At 40.9% G+C, this 23673-nt stretch overlaps 1 protein-coding gene across 5 annotated transcripts in view; it reads left to right on the forward strand.

Annotated features, from left to right (window-relative positions):
- Positions 1 to 23673, forward strand: part of col27a1b (collagen, type XXVII, alpha 1b) — a 487157-nt gene that overhangs the window by 145033 nt on the left and 318451 nt on the right. For all 5 annotated transcript variants that reach the window (XR_011882827.1, XM_072240297.1, XM_072240300.1 and 2 more), the window contains exons 8-9: positions 9966 to 10010; positions 22577 to 22630. Coding sequence is in view for 4 of the 5 variants with exons in the window: in XM_072240297.1 (XP_072096398.1) it covers positions 9966 to 10010; positions 22577 to 22630 (99 nt within the window). In the remaining variant the exon portion in view is untranslated. The remainder of the gene's footprint in view (positions 1 to 9965; positions 10011 to 22576; positions 22631 to 23673) is intronic.

Raw genomic sequence — 23673 nt, forward strand, 5'->3', positions numbered from 1 at the left:
CCTCTAAACCAGGCAGTATCTTGGTAAACAACACACACAAAATGCTGATGGAACGCAGCAGGCCAGGCAGCATCTCTAGGAAGAGGTACAGTCGACGTTTCAGGCCAAGACCCTTCGTCAGGACTAACTGAAGGAAAAGTGAGTAAGGGATTTGAAAATTGGAGGGGGAGGGGGAGATCCAAAATGATAGGAGAAGACAGGAGGGGGAGGGATGGAGCCAAGAGCTGGACAGGTGATTGGCAAAAGGGATATAGGGTTGGAGAAGGGACGGATCATGGGACGGGAGGCCGAGGGAGAAAGAAAGTGGGAGGGGAGCCCAGAGGAAGATGGAGAGCAGGCAAGGAGTGATTGTGAGAGGGACAGAGAGAGAAAAAAAAAGGGGGAATAAAAATGAGTAAGGGATGGGGTAAGAAGGGGAGGAGGGGCATTAACGGAAGTTAGAGAAATCAATGTTCATGCCATCAGGTTGGAGGCTACCCAGACGGAATATAAGGTGTTGTTCCTCCAACCTGAGTGTGGCATCATCTGGTGGATAGAGCATAGGTGTTCAGCGAAATGGTCTCCCAGTCTGCGTCAGGTCTCACCAATATATAGAAGGCCACATCGGGAGCACCGGGCGCAGTATATCACACCAGCCGACTCACAGGTGAAATGTCGCCTCACCTGGAACGACTCCCTTGTCCATTCATCCCCCCCATCCCTGCCCCATTCGTCCCCCCATCCCTTCCCACCGATCTCCCTCCTGGCACTTATCCTTGTAAACGGAACAAGTGCTACACCTGCCCTTACACTTCCTCCCTCACCACCATTCAGGGCCCCAGACAGTCCTTCCAGGTGAGGCGACACTTCACCTGTGAGTCGGCTGGGGTGATATACTGCATCCGGTGCTCCCGATGTGGCCTTCTATATATTGGTGAGACCCAACGCAGACTGGGAGACCGTTTTGCTGAACACCTACGCTCTGTCCGCCAGAGAAAGCAGGATCTTCCAGTGGCCACACATTTTAATTCCACGTCCCATTCCTATTCTGATATGTCAATCCATGGCCTCCTCTACTGTCAAGATGAAGCCACACTCAGGTTGGAGGAACAACACCTTATATTCCGTCTGGGTAGCCTCCAACCTGATGGCATGAACACTGATTTCTCTAACTTCCATTAATGCCCCTCTTCCCCTTCTTACCCCATCCTTTATTCATTTTTATTCCCCCCCTTTTTTTCTCTCTCTGTCTCTCTCACAATCACTCCTCGCCTGCTTTCCATCTTCCTCTGGGCTCCTCTCCCCCTTTCTTTCTCCCTAGGCCTCCCGTCCCATGATCCTCCCCCTTCTCCAACTCTGTACCCATTTGCCAATCAACTTTCCAGCTCTTAGCTTTATCCCTCCCCCTCCTGTCTTCTCCTATCATTGTGGATCTCCCTTCCCCCTCCCACTTTCAAATCTCTTACTATCTCTTCTTTCAGTTAGTCCTGACGAAAGGTCTTGGCCTGGCCTGCTGCGTTCCACCAACACTTTGCGTGTGTTGCTTGAAATTCCAGCATCTGCAGATTTTCTCGTGTTTGAGTATCTTGGTAAACCTCTTCTGTACCCTCTCCAAAGCCTCAGCATCCTTCCTGTAGTTGGGTGGCCTGAACTGCATGTAATACTCCAGATGTGGTCTAAGCAGAGTGTTATAAAGTTGCAATATAACCTCTTGACTTTTGAACTCAGTGCCTCAATTGATAAAAACAAGAATTCCATATGCCTTCTTACCACCTTATTGACCTGTATAGCTTCTTTCAAGGAGCTATGAACTTGGATTCCAAAATCTCTCTGCCCAGCAACACTTTGAAGGACCTTGCTCTTAACAGTGTGCTGCCTCCTTGCATTTGCCCTACCAAGGTGCAAAACATCATATCTGGGTTAAACTCCATCTGCCATTTCTCTGCCCATATCTACAACAGATCTATATTGCGCTGGTCTTTTTGCCAGTCTTCTACACTATCTGCAACTCCACCAATCTTGGTATCATCCACAAACTTACTAACCCACCCATCTACATTTTCATCCAGGTCATTTGTATACATCACAAACAGCAGAGGTCCCTGTGGAACTCCACTAATTACAGACCTCCAGCTCGAATAAGTCCATTCAGCCACTACCTTCTAGCCAGTTCTGAATCCAAACAGCCAATTCACTGTGGACTCTATACATTCTAATCTTATGAATTAGCCTCCCATGAGGGACTTTGTCAAATGCCTTACTAAAGTCCATCTAGACAGCATCCACTGCCCTGCTCCTCATCAATCTTTCTAGTCACCCTGTCAAAAAGCTAAATCAAGTTTGTAAGATATGACCTGTCCCACATAAAGTCATGCTGGCTCTCCCCAATTAGGCCATGGGTCTCCAAACCCTCATATATCCTATCCCTAAGCACTTTCTCCAGCAATTTCCCTACTGGTCTGTAGTTCCCTTCTTAAATAGAGGTACAACATTAGCCACTCACCAGACCTCCGGGACTTCGCCTGTGGCTAGAGAGGACATGGGGATATTGACCAAGGGCCCAGCCATCTCGTCCCTTGCCTCCTTCATTAACCTGGTGTAAATCCCATCAGGCCCTGAGGACATCCTCCTTCATACTCTTTAGGAGGCCCATCACTTCCCCCTCCTTGACCCCTAAATACCCTAACATATTTATATACTCAGCACTGATCTCCTGGTCCTCCATATCCTTTTTCTAGGTAAATACTGAAGCAAAGTACTCATTAAGTCCCTCACTCACATTCTCCGCATCCAAGCAAATGTTTCCCCCTTTATCCTTGACTGGTCCCACCCTCTCCCGAGTTATGCTCTTACTCACATTACCAATTCACTATTTGTTGTGTTCTTTAATCTGATTTTATTAACAAACTTCCTTATGATTGCATCTTGCCTAAGACCAGATCACTCATATAAGTTGTAAACAAAATAGATCCCATTAACATCTCATTAACCATATCCTTCCAGATTGAACCACATCAATTTAAATCTGATTTTTCCTCTCTGGGCTCTAGTCTCGTTCTGCCCCATGTTGATACAAGATTACCATCTTGTTGTTCCTACTTCCTAGATGAGCACAAGCAGGAGAATTGTGATACCAGGTCCACCAAGATCACCTTTAAACAGCAACTAAAGTGCAACACCTTTTCACTGCCAGGGGCAACATCACACTGGCCCTTGGGCTACCACACAACTTTTTTGAACAGGTCTACTCTTTCATTAAAGCTCAGTCAAAGTCCTGTCCTTTCACCAAATGGAATACAGAAATTCAGGAACCTTGGTTCACCAGGAAACTTTGGAAAGGACAATAACTGGTGGCCTTGCTAGTGACATGGAAAGGTATTTTGGCAGCACCCATCCTGAATTGTTTCCACCCTGACAGCAGACCAGAAGGAACTCAGTGAAGCAGGTAACATCTTGAAGAAGATGAAAATCTGTGATTTTCTTAAAGCTCCTATGAGAGTCTTTCGATCTCCACACTTGAAAATAAAACTACCTCAAGTTCTTGCTGCTTTCCCCAGTTTGACCAAAATTTTATACACTGCCCTCCCAGAGTAGAGGAATTCAGGACCTGCCTTTCTCCTACTACTTGTACCAGTCTAGGTAGTAGAAACAGCATAGTGCATCTCTTATCCCTTATATCTTTCATAGACAGAATATCTTTTATCTTTCATAGACAGAATATACACAGTAACTCACACTTCATACAAAACATGGAAAATGTATTCAGAATGTCTTTTTATTTTCCTTTGCAATCTGCTTCAATTTCCAAGATCTATTTTTTTTAACTGAATTGACTTTTACCAATTTACCTTTAAATATTTCCAGAGTTTGCATTTTGACATATTTGTTATCTGTTCTCAGAAACCCAGTGGAACTCTTTCTGTAGAGCAAACATTTCTTCTTTATTTCAGTCTGACGTTGGAAGTGCTCTTCTGGAAATATTATCCATTCTTTGCCTATAATTTTACTTACAATTTCCTGTGAGTGAAATGCAAAAGAAGTAATTTCCTCTTAACGCAAAACAATCAAACTAGTGGTATTTAATAGAGTATTTTAAAACTATTTATTCAGAGGTTATAGGTCTCTATTTATATATAAAAAACCTAAGAACTGCTGCCTCTGCTACTGAGAAACACTAGTAAAGCAGTGAGTATTCTGTCTCTGGTCCCAAATTTATGGAAGTGGACACATCTGTTTATTATTATCTGAGATCTTATTTTGACAGACAGTTCAATTGTGAATCAGTATTATTGACTACAAGTATAGATTCTGAACATTGGATTTTAAGAATTATATGAAGCATTTTTTTTCTGTAGCATTGCCTAAAACTTGTAATTAAAAATGTATTGGAATCTCCATTCTGTAATATACAATTGCTAATGATGGCAGTAGAATTGAAATAAATCTGAGAGAGTTTCTTTGTGAATGTCACAAACTTCTGTTAGCATGAGAGTTGATTCAAAAGTCAGCTGTTGGCAAAGGAGCTAAATGTGTGAAAAAGTTACCTCGTTAGCCCTTTCCTCTCTCACCTTAAATGTATGACCTCAAGTTTAAGGTTGTTCTACCCTGGGACAAAGACTGTGGCCTTATCGATGTGCTCATGATCTTACATATTAAGGTCACCCTTCAATCTCCAATGTTCCAGGGAGAAAATAGGTTCCCACTTATATGGTCTCACTTTACAACTCAGACCTTCTTCTTATACTCAAGTAATGATGACTCTAAATTCATAACACAATCCCTGATCGCTCTGTAAAAATTATGTGAGTTTGGGTAGTTTAGTACAAACATTTCATGTTGCAATTAAGTATCCAGCCCTTAACATGTCTATGCCGTATTAGTTTTCTTTTCAAAACTGTTTCACTGTAGAGGTTTAGTGAGATTCTATCTCGTTAGACCATAAGGCATTGGAGCAGAATTAGGCCATTTGGCCCATTGAGTCTGCTCTGCCATTCTATCATGTCTGATGCAACCCCATTCTCCTACCTTCACTCCTTAACCTTAGACATCCTCACTAAGCAAGAACCTATCACCCTCTGCTTTAAATATATCCAATGACTTGGCCTCCACAGCTCTCTGTGGCAGTGAATTCCACAGATTCACCACCTCTACGTAAAGAAATTCTTCCTCACCTCTGTTCTAAAGTGACATCTTGTATTCAGAGACTGTGCCCTCTGGGCCTCAGCTCAAAACATCCTCTCCACGTATGGTCTTCTAGGCCTTTCAATATTCAATAGGATTCAATGAGATCCCTTCTCATTCTTCTAAACGTCAGTGAGTACAGGCCTAGAGCCATCAAATGCAGCTTCTATTTTAACCCTTTCATTCCCAGGGCCATTCTAGTGAACTTTCTCTGGACCCTCCCTAATACCAAAAACATCTTTTCTTAGATAAGGGGCCCAAAACTGCTCACAATACTCCAAGTGCAGTCTGACCAAAGCGTTAAAAAGCCTCAACATTACATCCTTGCATTTATATTCTAGTCCTCTCAAAATGAATGCTAACACTGCGTTTGCCTTCCTTGCCACCAACTCAACCTGCAAGTTAACCTTTAGGGAATCCTGCACTAGGACTCCCAAGTCCCTTTGCAACTCTGATTTCGGAGTTTGCTCCCCATTTAGAAAATAGTCCACATCCTTAACAGCAGACCTATGCAAACTATGACTCGTTCCTTCAGTCAGGTCACCAATAATGACATTAATGAATGGCAACAATTTTTGTTTAAGGACTATGTTCACCAAAGAAAACCTTTAGAGGCACTCAAAACCTTGGAGCCTGCTGTGCAAAGTCTCTGGCCCTTAAAGCAATAATTTTGTGTATGTCCATTATATTACCTCTAATAAATATTTTTAAATATAATTGATTCAAAATAATAAAGTACTGTTACTTGATTTTCCCCTTTAATCATGAGTATGTGGTTTGATCATTATTTAGTACTCTGCAAAGTGTTTTAACTGTTAATAATTAATAGCTGCATGTGAGAATTCTTTAATTCTCAGTCAACTTATTGACATGAAAGTCATCTGCACACTTGAGATCTGATGCTAGATCGCAAGAGATGTGAGGTTACTAATCCTTTGTTGGAAGATTTCTGTTGCAGTCAGTGACAATGTCTCAGTGCTGATTGCAAATTCTGGACCATTAATAACACAAAATCCTGCTGGTGGCGTAGCGGCATCAGCGCCAGACTTCGGAGCAAAGGCTCCTGAGTTCGAATCCAGCTGGCTCCCTTGCACACTTTCCATCCGTGCTGAGTTGAGCGCCAAGCTAGCAGCTCAGCCTCATAAAATTAAGAAAGCCTGCTAATAAAAACGCCATCATGATGGCGTCCCGATGACTCCACTCAGAGTTAAGGGCTTTCTTCTTCTTCTTCAATAACACAAAAACAAACTTGAGGTTCATATTCTCTATTGACAGTACAGTATAAGGCAGAGGGACCATGGGGAATAGATGATGACAGCACTCTGGCCAGCCAGATAAATGGTCTCAAGAGCCCTGATGAAATAAATAAGGCTAAAACTACCATTAGGTCTCTTCAGACTAATGGGTTAGAAAGACAGCTGAATGTGATGAAGAAATACAAGAGCATATATTGTTTGACTAAAATGTATTGTTTTTGTGAATATTAAAGAAGACAACAAAAGGTGCAGTTCCTTCCACAGGTATTTGAAAAATGAGAGAGATTATTCCAAGCTGATAGCAGCAGGCCTCAAACCCTTGTTTTTCAGTGTGAGTGAAGTCCTCTGTTAATGCAGTCATAAGAGGTCTGGCTGAAGGAATGAGTAGTGTTCTACATAGGTCCACTGTTACTAGATTCTCCTGGGGATTCATCAAAACTGAAGGTTGAGATAGTCAACATCTTTCCAGGTCATGAAATACTAGAGGTGATTCTGGGGACTAGTGGTGCAGGCAGGAAAGATGCGGTGATCTGTGTTCAACCGTCCATGAGATTTTATGCATAAGTAGTTTCACTAGAATGGTTTTATTTCCCAGATCCAAACATCGTAACATTCATCCCTTGCATTACAAGAAGAGGTAGAAATGGCTAAAGTGTTCTGCAAAGTCAGAGAGAAAAGTATTGCTGCAGCAATTAGTCACCCTGTGTCAGAATTGCAGTCCTTGACTACAAATCCAATGTAATGATGTGGTTCTGGGTGTGTGTGCAATTGGGTTAAATTTTTCTTCAGAATTGTTTTCATGCATGTGGGTACGTATGCACATCAGATGCACCAAGAGTTTTATGGTAAATACATATTTGATGAAAGGGGATTGAATTAGCAGAATAAGAACAAACCTTCTGAAGGGTGCCACGTGTTTTTTTTCCTGTGGTAAACTGCATAAAGTATTTCGCAAAGTATTGGCTGAATAATTGAGGGATGCAGGAAGAAGTGACATTTACTTTAGAACTTTGTGCCAGATTTTCGCTGATTCATTTTGAACTACTCTACAATTCGGAGAATGAATAAATAAAGCATTTCTATGCTGGAACACTGTAATTTCTTTTATTCTTGACAGACTCGTTGGCCATCACTTCTTTCAGATTCCGGTTTCTGCTATTAAAGTAAATTCATTAGCAAAGTTAGTATGTGTTAACATATATTACCTTGAGATTAATTTTCTTCCAGACATGTACAAGAAAAATAAATACAATAGTTTATGAAAATTATGTACAAAACAAACACTGACAAAAAGCCAATGTGCAAAAGACAATTTGCCGAATTAAACAATAAATAAATAGGTACATGCATACACATACAATACTGAAAACTTTTTATTTAATTAGATACAGTGCAAAATAAGCCCTTCTGGCTCTTTGAGCTGCGCCGTCCAGTTACCCCCAATTTAACCCTAGCCTATTCACGGGACACAATCTCAATTTACAATGACCAATTAACCTACCAACCAGTAAGTCTTTGGACTGTGGGCGGAAACCAGAGCACCTGGAGGATACCACATGGTCATGGAGAGAACTCCTTACAGAGCAGGAATTAGACCCGGGTCGCTGGTACTGTAAAGTGTTGTGCTAGCCACTGTGCTGTTGTGCCACCATGACTAGAGTTTTCGAATGTGAGTCTGTAGGTTGTGAAAATCAGTACAGAATTATGGTGAATAATCTCATAAAGTTGCATGTGCGGTAAAAAGTTAGAGTAAATATATTTGAATAATTCAGACTTATGTGTATGAAGTTTAACTTAATTTGATAACATACGAGTTCCATGATTATTGCTAGATTCCTTAAAATAATTATTAAGTGGAAGTTTCCTCCAAACTATTTTCCAACAGTTTCATAGTTTAAAAACAAATTCCTACATAGGCAATTGAACAAATACCTAATAGTGAATAATGTTTTTCGGTCTTTAGAAAAGTCAGGGAATGTCACTAACAGATTTCCTTTACCTGAAGTCGGCTTCCTTCTTTGGCATAACAATCCCATGATTCAATGACTTTATAAAATGAAATAGCTTATTAACTCCATAATAAGAATTCAGTCAGCTAATATAACATCAAAATTAGATAACTGTATAATCCAAGAGATGTTATAATGAATTAATTCAATAACCAGTCTTCTAATAATTTTCAAAAATTAATTAGTGACATGCAGCATCTGCCAATCTCAGTTTTCATTGATCAGTGGTATCTGCATCACTAACTCTTCACTGTCTTTGGAAAAATTAGTTATTTCCAGTTATTAAAAAAAACATCAACCTATCATCTCTTTAAGCACAACTAAATTTAATAATTAAGAATTAAAATTTAGTTCAGGCCTGGCATTAGTTTTTTTTTTAAACAGTAACTTCTTTCATATAATCACAAATATCTTTTTTTTTACTTCTTTTCTGCAACATCTTTATGGTTCTGGCCTTTCTCACCAGCATCTTGCCATTTGGCCTGCATATCCCACAAGCAAATAAGATTAGTTATGAAATCAAAAAACAGAATGCTAGAAGGATCTGTGGATGTGGAGGGTGTAAATTGATGTGTTGGGGCAACAACTTGCATTGGAACCTGAAAGGAAACATTGCCAGTACACAGTAGTGCTAGAGAGGTTGGGACAGAGGCTGGTAGATTGCAGACGGAGCCAGATGGGGAGGAGATGATGGAATTATGGAACCAGGTGGAGGGAAGAGGACAGGGGAGGTGAACAAATGGAGAAGAAATCTTAGTGGATGATCAGAAAACATAAAACGGTGCATCACAGGAATGTTTGTACACCAGGGTGCCAACCCAAACTAAACTGTTTATTAGATTATTATCACATGTACTAGTGACATAACCAAAAATATAGAGAATAAACTCCTGAAATATATTTGATAGTTATTGAATTTTAAATGTTTTCTAATCTACATGGCTCATCACTACATGAATTACATAGGTTTTTTGCAAAGAGTAGCAGATGTGTGGAATGTGCTGTAAGGATGGTGGTAGAGACAGATGCATTAGGGACATTAAAGTGTCTCTTAGGTACATACATGAAAGGTAAATGGAGGGCTATGTGGAAGGGAAGGATTAGATTTATCTCGGAGTAGGTTAAAGGGTCAGGACAACATTTTGGGCCGAAGGGCCTGTACTGTGTTCTATGTTCCATTTACCCATTTGGCCCATTTGCCTTAAGCTGTTCCCAAAGGTAAGAAAATTAGTCTTCTTGCCAATGGAGTGTGATCAAAACAAAAAAATAATTTTTCCATCTTCTGAAATATTTGAAACTGTGGCTTCTTCATAATTATTTAAAACAAGATGAATCAAGTTTCTACATTTGCTACCAGAAAACCACACGTTGAGATTTTGACTTGAGGAATATAGTCATTCAAAATATTCTCAAGAATTTGGGTTATGCCTCCTCCATTGTTGATGGATTATTGTGACGTTCCTCGTGTTCCTGTATTTGAGATCCTGCCTATATTTCGGTGAATGTTCTTTTACAAACTAAGTAATGTTGTTTTCTTTAGGGGATGAATGGTTACCCTGGACCACGTGGCCATCCTGGCGAACCAGTGAGTGTTTACTTCTCTTTCTACTCAGTGCTGCTATACCACATTGTTTATTTTTGGAGACAGTATACAATGGTGTCATTCAGTAAATTCAAAGGTTCATCTCATTATCAAAGTATGTAAGCAGAATACAACTCTGATATTCGTCTTCTCCAGACAGCCACAGAATACAGAAAACCAGATAAGTAGTTGAAAGAAAAAGAAAAACTTGTAAACCTGAAATACCCTCAACTCCTCCCTTGCAAAAAAGCTAACAAATCGCCGAAACCCCACCCACCAATCTGCAACAAGAAAGAATGGGTGAGAACACAAAATAAACACAGAACTGAAAGAGGCCTATCCATAAATCTCAGAATTTCACCCAAGGTTTTCTGAGGAAAGTGACTCGAGCTTAGTGGCCCCTCTGATGGCAGCGACTCGAAACAGCGTCCTCTCCAATAGCAGCAACCCGATTGCTAAAATGACTAAGTTGTCTATTTCCTGTACCTTTCTCTCTATGTCCTGCCTATATAGTTCAAACGTTTCATTTCCAGCATTAACCCATTTAAATTTCCAAGCAACCCTGTACATATTTGTGACATAAAACTATGTCTCCAGCGGTGTTCAGAGCTTCGTGCATCATGTCAGCAGCTTCCTCTTGGTTTTCACTACTCTCAGTCATGCAAGTCCTGGGTAGAGAAGGAATCTTCTCAGATGTAGAAGGAATCTTCATTGCTGTTTCTGTAACAACTTTGTTTAACAGGACAGGGTTGGCACCCGTGAGATGAGCCCCCAAACCCAGAGGACTGGTGGACCTCTACAAGTTTGGCCTCTATCCTTTGGCCTGTTTGGCATGGGTGACCCTACCAAGAGCCAAAGCATAAAGCCTTGACTCCAGCCAACATAGCTCTCTGGGTCATCAAGGCATACAAGCCTCAATTGCTCTTGGAGGTCTGTGACATAATATGCTTCAGTAATTCACCATGAATGCTTCTTAAATGCTGTGAAAGTCTCCACCTCCTCCATTCCTCCACCCCAACAGTTGTTCTAGATTCCAGTTCTTCCTCAGATTTTCTCTAACGTTCTTACTGCTCAGCTTAAACCTATGCTCTCTAATCTTGTACTTCTCTGGCATGGGGAAACGTTTCTTACTATTTATCCTACCCATGACTCTCATAATTTTATATACCTCCATCAGTATGCACTTCAACCATCTCTGCTCCAAAGAAGACAAGCCAACCTTTCCAGGTCCAATAAAGGGCCTTGGCCTGAAATGTCGACTCTTTATTCCTCTCCACAGATGCTGCCTGACCTGCTGAGTTCCTCCAGCATTTTGTGTGTGTCATTCTGGATTTCTAGCATCTGCAGTATCTCTAGTATTCAACCTATCCAGTCTCTGCACATAACTGAAATATTACATCTCAAGCAACATTCTGACAAATCTTCTCCACACCCTTTCCAATATAACCCTCTTATAGTGTGCAACCAGAACTGGCATTGAAATCTCAAAAAAATAAGTGTCCTGTGAAGCACTTTATTTGAAATTAAAGTACAAATCCGCTACCTTGATTCTGGTAGTAATGAATAAATTATACTTAAATGAGAGTAAATTCTAACTGGAGATCAAATATTCTATCAAAAGCATGCTGGAACATCGACGACAGTATTTAGTAATAAGATTAAAATACGTAGTGTTACGTACCCTGTAACTGGGTTGCCAAACCAGCAGAAATGGATCACTCAGTTGGAGTCTGGATTACTAGAACTAAGAAAGTTTTATTAAAGAAACAAGCAACACAGTACTCTAATCAAAAGGATAATGAATGCAACAGTTCAGCAATGATAAACATACATGTACACAGAATTAAGATAACAGGATCAATCAAGCTCTATCGTTGTCTAGGGATAAATGACCAGTTTCAAAGTGACGCAAAGTTCAGTTCAATTTAGTTCAGTTCAGTTCGCAGTAATCACTGCCGTGGCAATGGACAGTGGGGGGAAGGAGAGAGAGAGCAAAACGAATGAATATTCAAAACGACTTCCACACAGACCTTTGCAGTCAGCTTTCGGGTGAGTCCTTTGTGATGTCATCTGAGGTCACCGACCGTGACCCCTCCGTTTCCAGATACGATCGTTTCTCTGCGGTGAACCCAGCACCCAGGCAAGGGTGGACACACACCAGGTTCCCGCCGACCGTGTCTTTCCACCCTGTGCGTCTATGGCCCGGTACTTCCCACCGACTTGTGAGAGACGCACCGCTTCCAAGGTCTTGTTACCTCGGGTGTCGTGTGTGCTGCCTTAGCAAACCTGTCCCTTTTTATCCCCCTGCTGGGGTATCGCCTGTCCATCACTTCAAACAGTTCGGGGTTCAAAGGGTGAGCTGCTCTTGACAGCTCTCCTTCCTTCATTAACATCTCCAAATGCTGCTCCATTGTTTTCCTTATCTCTCTCTCCTGAAGTCAGGTGGCAGACCAACTGTTGATTCCACTGGTGCCAGCCCAGGCCAGCTACATCTTAATCTATGTGTATTCTTGTCACAGTAGCAAGCACAACAAATGGCCTGCTCTTTGGCAGTCATATCATTACTCTCCAACAATCATATTTTATTGGAATGGTGATTTTTAAAACCACTTCATAGGCATTTGATGTGCAGGGGACATGTATGTGTGTATATATGAATGAATGTGCTGAGAATGTTGAACAATTTACCATCAAATGAACTTGCATTTCCAGGAACTTTTGGCAAGGTGTAACTTGATTATTAGATTCAGCTGCTCTTAGATGTCTGTTGATCTTTTTTTTTAAAAGAAAAATAGCTTTTACAGATACTTTTTTTTAAAAAAAACAGTAAAATATTTAAAGGAGTAAAAATACTGGGAAATCCCTTTCAAAGGACCTGCAAAAAGACAGCATGGAATGAAGATTCAGTGTTTAAGGTTGCTAATGTAGAAGCAAATATGCAAATCTGTTTTTAATTCCACTAGACAGACCTTTAAATGCGCCTGCTGGAATAATTTACCTTGCCAGGATATTTATTTCTTGTGTAAGGACAAGTAAATGTGTAAAGATAAATACATTTTATTTGAGCTGAAATGTTTCTTCAACTGAAACAATTTATTTGGACTGCTGTCATCTCCAATACAAATATTCTAGTAAAAGCTCTTGGAGTGACATTGCCCACAGACTGGAAATGGTGTTGGTAATTATTGATGTGCAGATGTTATAACTCCAACTGAGAGTAGATGCAAGATTAAATAAAAATACAGATGGTGCTGTATGAGATGGACCATTCTATCTATTAATTTAAAGTCATAAAGAAGCTCAGCACAGAAACAGGCCCTTTGGCCCATCTAGTCAATGCCAAAACCATTTAGATGTCTACTCCCATCGACCTGCACCGGGACCGTAGCCCTCCATACCCTACCATCCATGTGCCTACCCAAACTTCTCTTAAATGTTGAAATCGAGCTCGCATGCACCACTTGTGCTGGCAGCTCGTTCCACACTCTCACAGCCCTCTGAGTGAAGAAGTTTCCACTCGTGTTCCCCTTAAGCATCTCACCTTTCACCCTTAACCCATGACCTCTGGTTATAGTCCCAACCAATCTCAGTGGAAAAAGCCTGCTTGAACTTACCCTATCTATAACCCTCATAATTTTGTATTCCTCTATCAAATCTCCTCTCAATCTTCTATGTTCTAAAGAATACAGTCCTAACCTATTCAAACTTTCCTATAACTCAAATCCTCCAGACTCCGCAACATCCTTGTAAATTTTCTCTGTACTCTTTCATCTTTCCTGTAGGTAGGTGACCAAAACTGCGCACAATACTCCAAATTAGACCTCGTCAACATCTTATACAACTTCAACATAACACCCCATCTCCTGTATTTAATACATTGATTTTTGAAGGCCAATGTGCCAAAAGCTTTCTTTACAACACTATCTACCTGTGACACCACTTTCAATTACCTGTATTCCCAGCTCCCTCTGGTCTACCACACTCCTCAGTGCCCTGCCATTCACTGTGTAAGACCTACCCTAGTTGGTCATACTGAAGTGCAACACCTCGCACTTGTGTGCATTAAATTCCATCTGCCATTTTTCAGTCCATTTTAACCACTGATGCACATACCTCTGCAAGCCGTGATAGCCTTTCTCACTGTCCACTGCATCCCCAATCTTGGTGTCATCCGCTAATTTGCCGATCCAGTTAACCACATTATCATCCAGATCATTGAGAAACAACAATGGAGCCAGCACCAATCCCTGCGGCACACCATTAGTCACAGGCCTCCAGTCAGAAAGGCAGCCCTCTGGCTTCCCCTACCTCATCCTGAATGCCAAGTCAGTGAATCTTCTTGACCAGCCTCTCATGCGGGATCTTGTCAAATGCCTTACTAAAGTCTACATAGACAACATCCACTGCCTTGCCTTCATCCACTTTCGAAAAGCTCTATAAGATTGGTTAGACATGCCCCACTGTTGTAAGTGAGGAAACAGATTCGATAGGTCTCAAAGGCGAGGACTCTGGACACAGTCTTGGTAGTAAAGGATTTTATTTACAGAAGGCAAACGTGGGAAACTGGCAAAAGAAGCAACACGCACACGCACACAATTTACAGTAGTTGAATCAGCAATAAAATACGCGGACAATTAATAAAATCGCAAGGGAACAAAGTACACACGCACGCGTGCACATGCGCGCGTGCGCGCGCGCACACACACACACACACACACACACACACACACACACACACACACACACACACACACACACACACACACACCCAACCAAGGGAAAAGTCAATACAATACCCGACACCCTTGACTCTATGCAGGCACAGCTCTTCTGCTTAGGGACAATATCCACACTCCCAACCCTATTCAATGCACAACTGACCAATGGCAGGGTGGTCCCTCGGAGGTAGCAAAAAAGAGAAAGGGTCAAGCACACGTGGCTTCCTTTAGAGTGCAGCAGGGCTGATGAGTCCAGCCCAGGTGACTCACAGGGAAGCCAATGGCTCGGTGCCAACAGGGTTAAGCTGATTACAAAGGTCAATTGCCTGAGGTCAAGTACAAGGCTAATTAAAGGGGCCAATAGTTAGGTGTGCATTGATGGGTGAGGAGGGGGTCAGACCTTGATTGTCAGATGGCGTGTCTTTTGACCAGGTAAATGGGCAATGCTGTCACGTGACAGTCACGACCCCTCCAATACACCTACACACACAAAACCATGGTGACTATCCTTAATCAGTCCGTGTCTATCCAAATACTCATATATCCGGTCCCTTAGAATACCTTCCAATAACTTTCCCACAACTGATGTCTGACTCTCCAACCTATAATTTACTGGTTTATGTTTAGAACCTTTTTTAAACAGTGGCTATTCTCCAATCTTCTGGTACCTCCCCAGTAGCTAAGCATGTTTTAAACATCTCTGCTTGGGCCCTGGCAATTTCTGCATGTGCCTCCCGCAGGGTCTGAGGGAACACCTTGTCAGGCCCTGGGGATTTATCCACCCTGATTTGCCTCATCCTCTGTAATCTTTACAGGGCCCATGAGGTTGATGCTGCTTTGCCTCACATCTGTAGACTCTGTATTCACCTCCTGAGTAAATGCAGATGCAAAGAATTCATTTAAGGTGTCCCCCATCAGTTTTGGCTTCACACGTAGATTATCGTTCTGGTCTTCCAGAGAACCAATTTTGTCCCTTGCAATCCTTTTGCTCTTTACGTATCTGTAGAATCTCTTCAGATTCTCCTTCACCTTGTGTGCTAGAACAACTTCATGCCTTCTTTTAGCCTTCCTGATTTCTTTCTTAAGTGTTCTCTTGCATTTCTTATACTCCATAAGCACCTCATTTGTTCCTACTTGTCTTTGCCTGCTATGCATCTTATTTTTTCCTCTTAACCAGGGTCTCAACATCTCTTGTAAACCAAGATTACCTACACTTGTTGTCTTTACCTTTTATTCTGACAGACACATACAAGCTTTGTACTCTCAAAATTTTGTTTTTGAAGGCCTCCCATTTACCAAGTACACCTTTGCCAGAAAACAGCCTGTCCCAATCCACACTTGCCAGATCATATCTGATGCCATCAAAATTGGCTTCTTTCCGGTTTAGAATTTCAGCCCACAGACCAGACCTATCTTTTTGCATATTTACTTTGAAACTAATGGCATTGTGGTCACTGGATGCAAATCGTTCCCCTACACAAACCTCTGTCACCTGCCCTGCCCTGGATAGCAGATCCAGTATCGCACACTGTCTCATTGGGACTTCTGTGCTCTGATGAAGAAAACTTTCTTGAACGCATTGACAAACTCTATCCGATTAGTCTTCTTATAGGAGGGGATTGCCAGTCAACATGTGGAAAGTTAAAGTCACCTACTATAGCAACCTTATATTTCTTGCAACAGTCTGTGATTTATTTACAAATTTGTTCCTCTAAGTCCCTAAGACTTTTGGATGGTCTGTAATATAGCCCCATCAAGCTGGTGGTACCTTTCTTATTTCTCATTTCCACTCATAACACCCCAGTAGTCGAGTTCTCCAGTCTGTCCTGACAGAGCACTACCTTGCTGACTAGTAATGCCACCCCTTCTTCTTTAATAGTGTGGCGCGTGGCCAAGTGGTTAGGGCGTTGGACTAGCGATCCGAAGGTTGTGGGTTTGAGCCTCGGTCGAGGCAACGTGTGTGTCCTTGAGCAAGGCACTTAACCACACAATGCTCCAGTCTACCCAGCTGAGAATGGGTACCAGCAAAAATGCTGGGGGTTAACTCGCGATAGACTGGCATCCTGTCAGGGGAAGAGTCTCGTACTCTCAGTCACTTCACGCCACGGAAACCGGCATAAGTACCGGCCTGATGGGCCACAAGGCTCGTGACAGACTTTAATCTTTAATCCCTCCCACTCTGTCACATCTAAAGCAACGGAACCCCGGAATATAGAGCTGACAGTCCTGCCCTTCCTGCAACCAACTAATGGCAACAACATCATAATTCCAGGTATTGATCCATGCCCTGAGCTCATCTGCCTTTCCTACGTATCTTGCGTTAAATTTTCACGTAAACTATAAATCTTTCTGTTCAAAAACTGAGTTAAGAGAGGGCGTAATTGCCCAGTATCTATGGGGTAAATTTACAACAAGAACTTCAGGTTTGTCCATTATATTCCACATCTTTTCAACGGTGTAATTTATGGTATTTACTGCTAATCAATCTCTCTGGCAGCGACATTTTATTGGACAAATATTAAGTCATATTTCTTAAGGGATTTTGTTTTGTTGGAGATATATTTTTAAATGTGATTAAAAGTTTATTTCTTCTCTCTTAATTGTCTTCCTTTTCATTTCTTTTTCTCTCTCTCATTTGACATTGGGCCAACCATTGTATTACAGTTCTTCGTTTGCTATTTCTGCATTTTGGTGGTTAAAAGGGTACAATTATTTTCCCTATTCACCTGAATTCCAGATACCTAATGATTTCCATCCCCTACTTCTAATAACTCATGGAGCAAAATATGGAGGTTTAGAGGCAAGGGCAAGTTTAAATAGCAGTAAACATATTTCACTGGCCTATAATAAGAATATCTAGCTTGAGAGTGAACTTTTGATCTTTGAAGTTCATTCTTTGATGAATACTCAGCCGATTTCTGCTGTTGAAGTGACATCTTCAGCTGAGAAGAAGGGGAAAAATGTAAATTAATTTCACTTATTCTTCGGTGACCTTGCTGAAAAGTGTGTACATGGATCTGGGCGAAGATGAAATGATCTTGGTTGAGATATGTTCATAGCTGGGATTTGACATGCCTTGCTGTTTGACTTGCACATCAGTTAGCCACACAAAGCTCCCAACACCGTGGATCTGAAATAAACGTTGAATCAAATGTAAGTGTTTGGTTCGTTAGGGCAGCATCTGTGGAGAGGAAAACAGTAAAAATTGTAAGTTAATGGTCTTTGTTCAAAGGTTCTTATGGAAGATCATCAGCTTGAAACACTAACCCCTTTTCTCTTTTCATATTGGCTATAAATGTTTTCAGCATTTTGCTTTTTCTAATCTGCTTTTCCTTAGTGTATAACTCATGCTTTCCCATAATGTACCCCCACTACCACTTTCATGTCCAATCACTCAACCCTTTTATATCCTCCAGTTGAGAATAGACAATTGAGTTGGAAAAGCATAATGGGTTGTGGAAAAATCAGAGAAGATAGTGTGCAGATAGTCCAGGGCAGAGGTTCCCAACCTGGAGTCCATGACTTAATGGTACTGGTCCATGGCATAACAAAAGCTTCAGGGCACAGTTGATGGTTGGGGTGAAAGGAGAAACAATTAACCTTAAAGAGACAGGAGAACAGAATTTGGGAAAGAGATGTTTTCTGGATAGTCAAACATACCAGAGTTGGAAGATCTGAGGGCAGCAAATGATTTAGCAAGAGGGGATTAAATTTGAAATGTTTTTGGTATGTGGGCATTGTCATCAAGGAAATGAAGATGGTTGATGTGAAATAAATTTAGAGATCAGAGCAGTGATTGAGCTGCAGTAAGGAAATTATCCCGAAGAGCATTGTAGAAAGGTGATGATAAGAAAGTGGAGAGTCTAATAAGGAATCCATCTGGATGTCATAATGTGGATAGTTTGTTTCAGAGGTCAGGAAACGGAATGGAATATAGGTTCTGAAGTAAAAGAATGCTGTTTAGGATGAGGAACTGAGACAATAGCTTCATTTTTCCCAGCAGGTAAACTTCCTAACTTCCTCCTGCTAGTTAACTTCCTAACTAGCAAGAAGAAAGTAATACCCATTCAAAACTAGTGTTGAAAAAGAGGTTTGACAGCATATAGCAAGAGAGAAACAGCTGTTATAATTTTTAAAAAACTATAAGCACAAGTGATATAAATAGAGCAGTTAATACAAACATCTGTCAAAGATAAGTATAAATAATAGACTGGCAGCTGAACTTTAGATATCAATGACTGATAAGGAAAATGCTAAAGAAGAATACAGTGATGCAGATTTTTAATGAAAATCTGTAAAAATTAATTTAAAGATAGAAAAATGAAACAAATATTCCATGAAAAAGGATCTAGTGCTTTCCCAGCGTATATGACAAATAAGCTCTTTTGGGGTTCCAGCCAGGTGCAGGTATGGATTATAACCAGCGTTTGGATGACAAACTCTGCCACCTTCATCAGGGATGATGCCTGGCCATGTCTAGTCCAGTGGTATTTATACCCTATTATCTGACCCTCCTCATTGGTTAGTCCTCATCCAATCAGGTTTCTGCTCTCCCACCTTGTTTACAACTGAATTCCAGTTCTTACCGATATATGCTCCCCGCATTCACAGGGAATCCTGTAAGTGCCAGCCAACCTGAGTCCCAGGTCACCTTTGACCCACATAAGCTGTGATTTGAGCTTCCTTGTGGGTTTACGGATGGTATTAATCCAGTTTTCCTTCAAGATCCTGGCAATCCTTCCAAAAACCATGGAAATATAGGGAGGTCAAGCGGCAGCAACAGATTCCTCCTCGTTCTTGGTTCTTGATCCTCCAAAATATTCCGCATGGAATTTAAACTGGAGGTGGCGCAGGGTGTGCTTAAGAAGGAGCTTTTTGAAGAAGAAAAAATTATTAGGTTTCCTGGTTTTTCCATCAACCCTTTCAAGGGCCTGATTAATTTCCTTCACCTCATAGCCATTCTGCAGGAACATCGTGCATAATCATCTTATTTCCTCAGGAAGACTCTCTGGGTCTGAAATAGTTTTTGCACGGTTAATCAAATTAGAAAGAACTGCTCTACATTGGGAGGTGTTATGGTGGCTGTTATTGTTGAAATACAAGTCCATTTGAGTGGATTTCCAATAGATGCCATGTCTAAGGCTACCATACAGTTTCTGTCGTATTAGAATATCCAGGAACGGGAGGCAACTTTTCTTCTCCATATCCATCGTCAATTGACTGTTTGGGTGTATAATCAGTATCATCCAAATGGGATGCACGGTGAAAACTCACATCAAGGAGCACAAGAGGTTTGCAATGGCCATAGAATTGACTTTGACAGCACAAAGCTACTGTGCCACTCCAATGGCTTTTGGGACTGCCTGGTGAGAGAAGCCATTGAAATAAGACTAGAGGAAAAGAATTTTAACAAAGACAAAGTTCTCGCTCTAAGTAAGGACTGGAATTCAATTGTAAACAAGGTGGGAAAGCTGAAACCTGATTGGTTAAGGACTAACCAATCAGGAGGGACGAACTACAGGGGTATAAATGCCATCAGACTAGACATGCCCAGGCATCATCCCTGGTGAAGACGGCAGAGTTTGTCATGGAAAAGTCAGTTATAATCGATACCTGTACCCAACTGGAAGCCTGAGAAGAGTTCCATGGTTTAAAAGAATGTCATGCTGTGCCGCAATTTAGTGCATTCAGTGTTTACTAAGTACACCTTCCATCAAACTACTATTGTATATTTGTTCCCGTACTTACTTTGATGGGATCTCAGCATTATTTGTTACAACAAAGTATGCAGGGAAGTCAAAAAATACATGTTGCGAAAGCCTATAACATGGTCAATAAGAGTCTAAGAAACTAAAATAGCTGAATCAGCACTAAGTGAGAAAAAAATGTCTTGTCTCTTTTTACAATTAACTAGACACTCCCAGTATACACTCAGTATATCTAAAAGGTATCTAATAAAGGCCACTAGGTGTATGTTAGTGGCTTTCTGCGGCTGTAACTGATTCATTTCAATATTCAGAGTTGTGCATTTAGAGATGGCCTTCTGCACACCATTGCTATAATGCATGGTATTTTGAGTTACTGTCAATTTCCTGTCAGCTTGAACCAGTCGCTCCATTCTCCTCTAACCTCTCTCATAAACAAGGCATTTTCACCCACAGAATTGCCACTTACTGTTTTTGTTTGCACTGTTCTTTATAAACTCCAGAGACTGTTGTGCATGAAAATCTCAGGAGATCAGTTTCTGAGATACTCAAGCCACCCTATCATGCACTAACAATCATTTCATCATCAAAGTGCCTTAGCTCCGATTTCTACCCCATTCTGATGGTTGATCTGAATAACATGCATTGCGTTTCTGCCATGTAATTGGCTGCCACATAATAACTCAATGCATGCTTTTATGCATTGAGTTGCTGCCACATAATTTGTTGATTATATATTTGCATTAACAAGCAAATATACCTCATAACATGGCCACTGAGTATATGGACACATGTAGAACTATTTTACTTTTAAACTTTTATGGTGCATTATTGTTGAGGATTAGATTGGAATTGATGTTCACTCTGTGCTTCACACACTCACTCTTCTCCAGCTCTTTTGTTGGGGAAAGTATCCTTGTGTCTACACTAGTTTCCCATAGAAGCTTTGGATAAATGCTGGAGTTGCCTTCATGTTGCTTCCAACAGTGGCTGAAACAGAAGCTTTTAAATTATACTCAGCATGTCTGTATCAATTTAAGACATCTGGATACTGTGAGGTCATGTCAGTCATCACTAATAATATCTTGTAAGTATTTCTGTTGGCAGCCCTTGAATCTTGATGGTGAAGAAACCAATTGCATTGTCTTGAATCAACAATCATAGAGGGCTGAATTCAATCTCTTTAGTGATCTATTCCTTTACTATGAAGCTGCAAAGTTTTGGAGGATGTACTAAAGCAAAAAAAAAGCCAACAATTGTTGGGGATCTTAACAAACATGAGGAATGCATTTACAGTATATAGCAATTTTCTATCTACCGAAGAATAGTTCCTGCATTAAATTGCCTGTGTCAGTGCCTAAGTTAAGTTGGCAGACAGAGAATGTCACCCAAATGTGTTAAGCATTTGTGGGTTAATGCAATTAACAATAATTTTCCAGGCTGCTCTCTATGGAAATTGGTTTAGTGTTTGGCTGATTCTAAACTGATTTTTTTTTCTGTAACAGCAACTGCAGATTTTGTAGTGAGCTGAGTACAGGCCAAATTTATTCCGGGTCGCAGGAAAAACATTGGATAAGAAGTAGGGGTACAATTAATTTGGAACTTACATTTTGGCCATTTTTAGATGCTAAGGACATTTATCAGTAGTACAAAATTACCCCACTTGAACCCCACAGTGGGACCAATATAGATCATATCATTTTTTAAAATATTATTCCAGATGACTTGGACCAATCTGAGTCTGTTAAATTAGAAATAGTTCTTTGCTGTGCAATCATTCCTCACGGGTCAAACTGAAACATGAATTCTTTGGAACAAGGGACATCCTAGAAACTAATGCCAAGTTTTTACACTGAATCATGCTGCACTTGGCAGTGGATTTCTTTAATTGTGTTCATGCATGAATACTATATCAGTAACACATCTGGAAAATAGCTCCCAGTGACATGGGCTAGAGTATGTTTAAAGCTGTAATTCCAGTCGAAACATTACTCTTTCGTGATGAAATAAAAATTATTGCTGAAAATAAATTTACTTCAAACACCTCGATATTGAGCGTGGAAACAAAATAAAGTCGAAAATGATGCTGGATTTGGTGACCTATCAGGTAATAGTATCAGTAACATTGTCCAACTCTTTCCAACAGGGAGAACGTGGACCGAATGGAAGCCGAGGTGCCAAAGGTTATCCTGGCAGGCAGGTGCAGTAAATCTTCTCGTGCCGTGCAGTTTGATACAGAGAATGTACATTTGGCAAAGTTTGTTTAATTAAGATTCTGCTGAATTATCCAAAAGAACACATTAATATATGGTGGTTGATCCTACTTTGCGTATAGCTTTTTGATTAACACTTTCAAATCCAAAAATGAAATACTAGTTTAACTGGCTGATAATGATTGATTCTCTGGTGTAATTTTTTCATCTCATCCAACATGCTTACAAACCATAAAGACCATGAAGTATAGGAGCAGAATCCTAGACTTCCCCACAACAGAAAATATCCTCTCCGTGTCCACTTTGCCTTTCAATATTCCATAGGTTTCAATGAGATCCCTCCTCATTCTTCTAAACTCCAGTGGGTACGGGCCCAGAGCCATCAAACGATCGTCATATATTAACCCTTTCATTCTCAGGATCATTCTCATGAACCTTCTCTGGACCCTCTCCAATGCCAGCACAACCTTTCTTAGATAAGGAGTCTAAAACTGCTCACAATACTCCAAGTGTGGTCTGACCAATGCCCTATTAAGCCCCAGCATTACACCTTTGCTTTTATATTCTAATTCTCTTGAAATGAATGCTAACATTGCATTTGCCTCCTCTATGACTGACTCGTCCTGCAAGTTAACATTTAAGAAGTCCTACATGAGGACTCTCAAGTCCCTCTGCATCTCTGTCTTTTGAATTTTCTCCCTGTTTAGAAAATAATAGTCTACACCTTTCTTCCTTCTACCAAAGTGCATGACCATACACTTCCCTATGCTATATTTCATCTGCCACTTCTTTGCCCATTCTCCTGATCTATTTAAGTTCTTCTGCAAACTCCCGGCTTCCTCAACACTACTTGCCCTTCCATCTATCTTGGTATAGTCCTCAAACTTGGCCACAAAATCATCAATTCCTTCATCCAAATCATTGACATATAATGTGAATGAAACCATCTTAACACTGACCCCTGTAGAACACCACTACTAACTGGCAGCCAGCCACTAAAGGTCCCCTATATTCCCAGTCTTTGCTTCCT

The sequence above is a fragment of the Mobula birostris genome, chromosome 22 (assembly GCF_030028105.1).
Source record: "Mobula birostris isolate sMobBir1 chromosome 22, sMobBir1.hap1, whole genome shotgun sequence".
In the NCBI taxonomy this organism is placed as follows: domain Eukaryota; kingdom Metazoa; phylum Chordata; class Chondrichthyes; order Myliobatiformes; family Myliobatidae; genus Mobula; species Mobula birostris.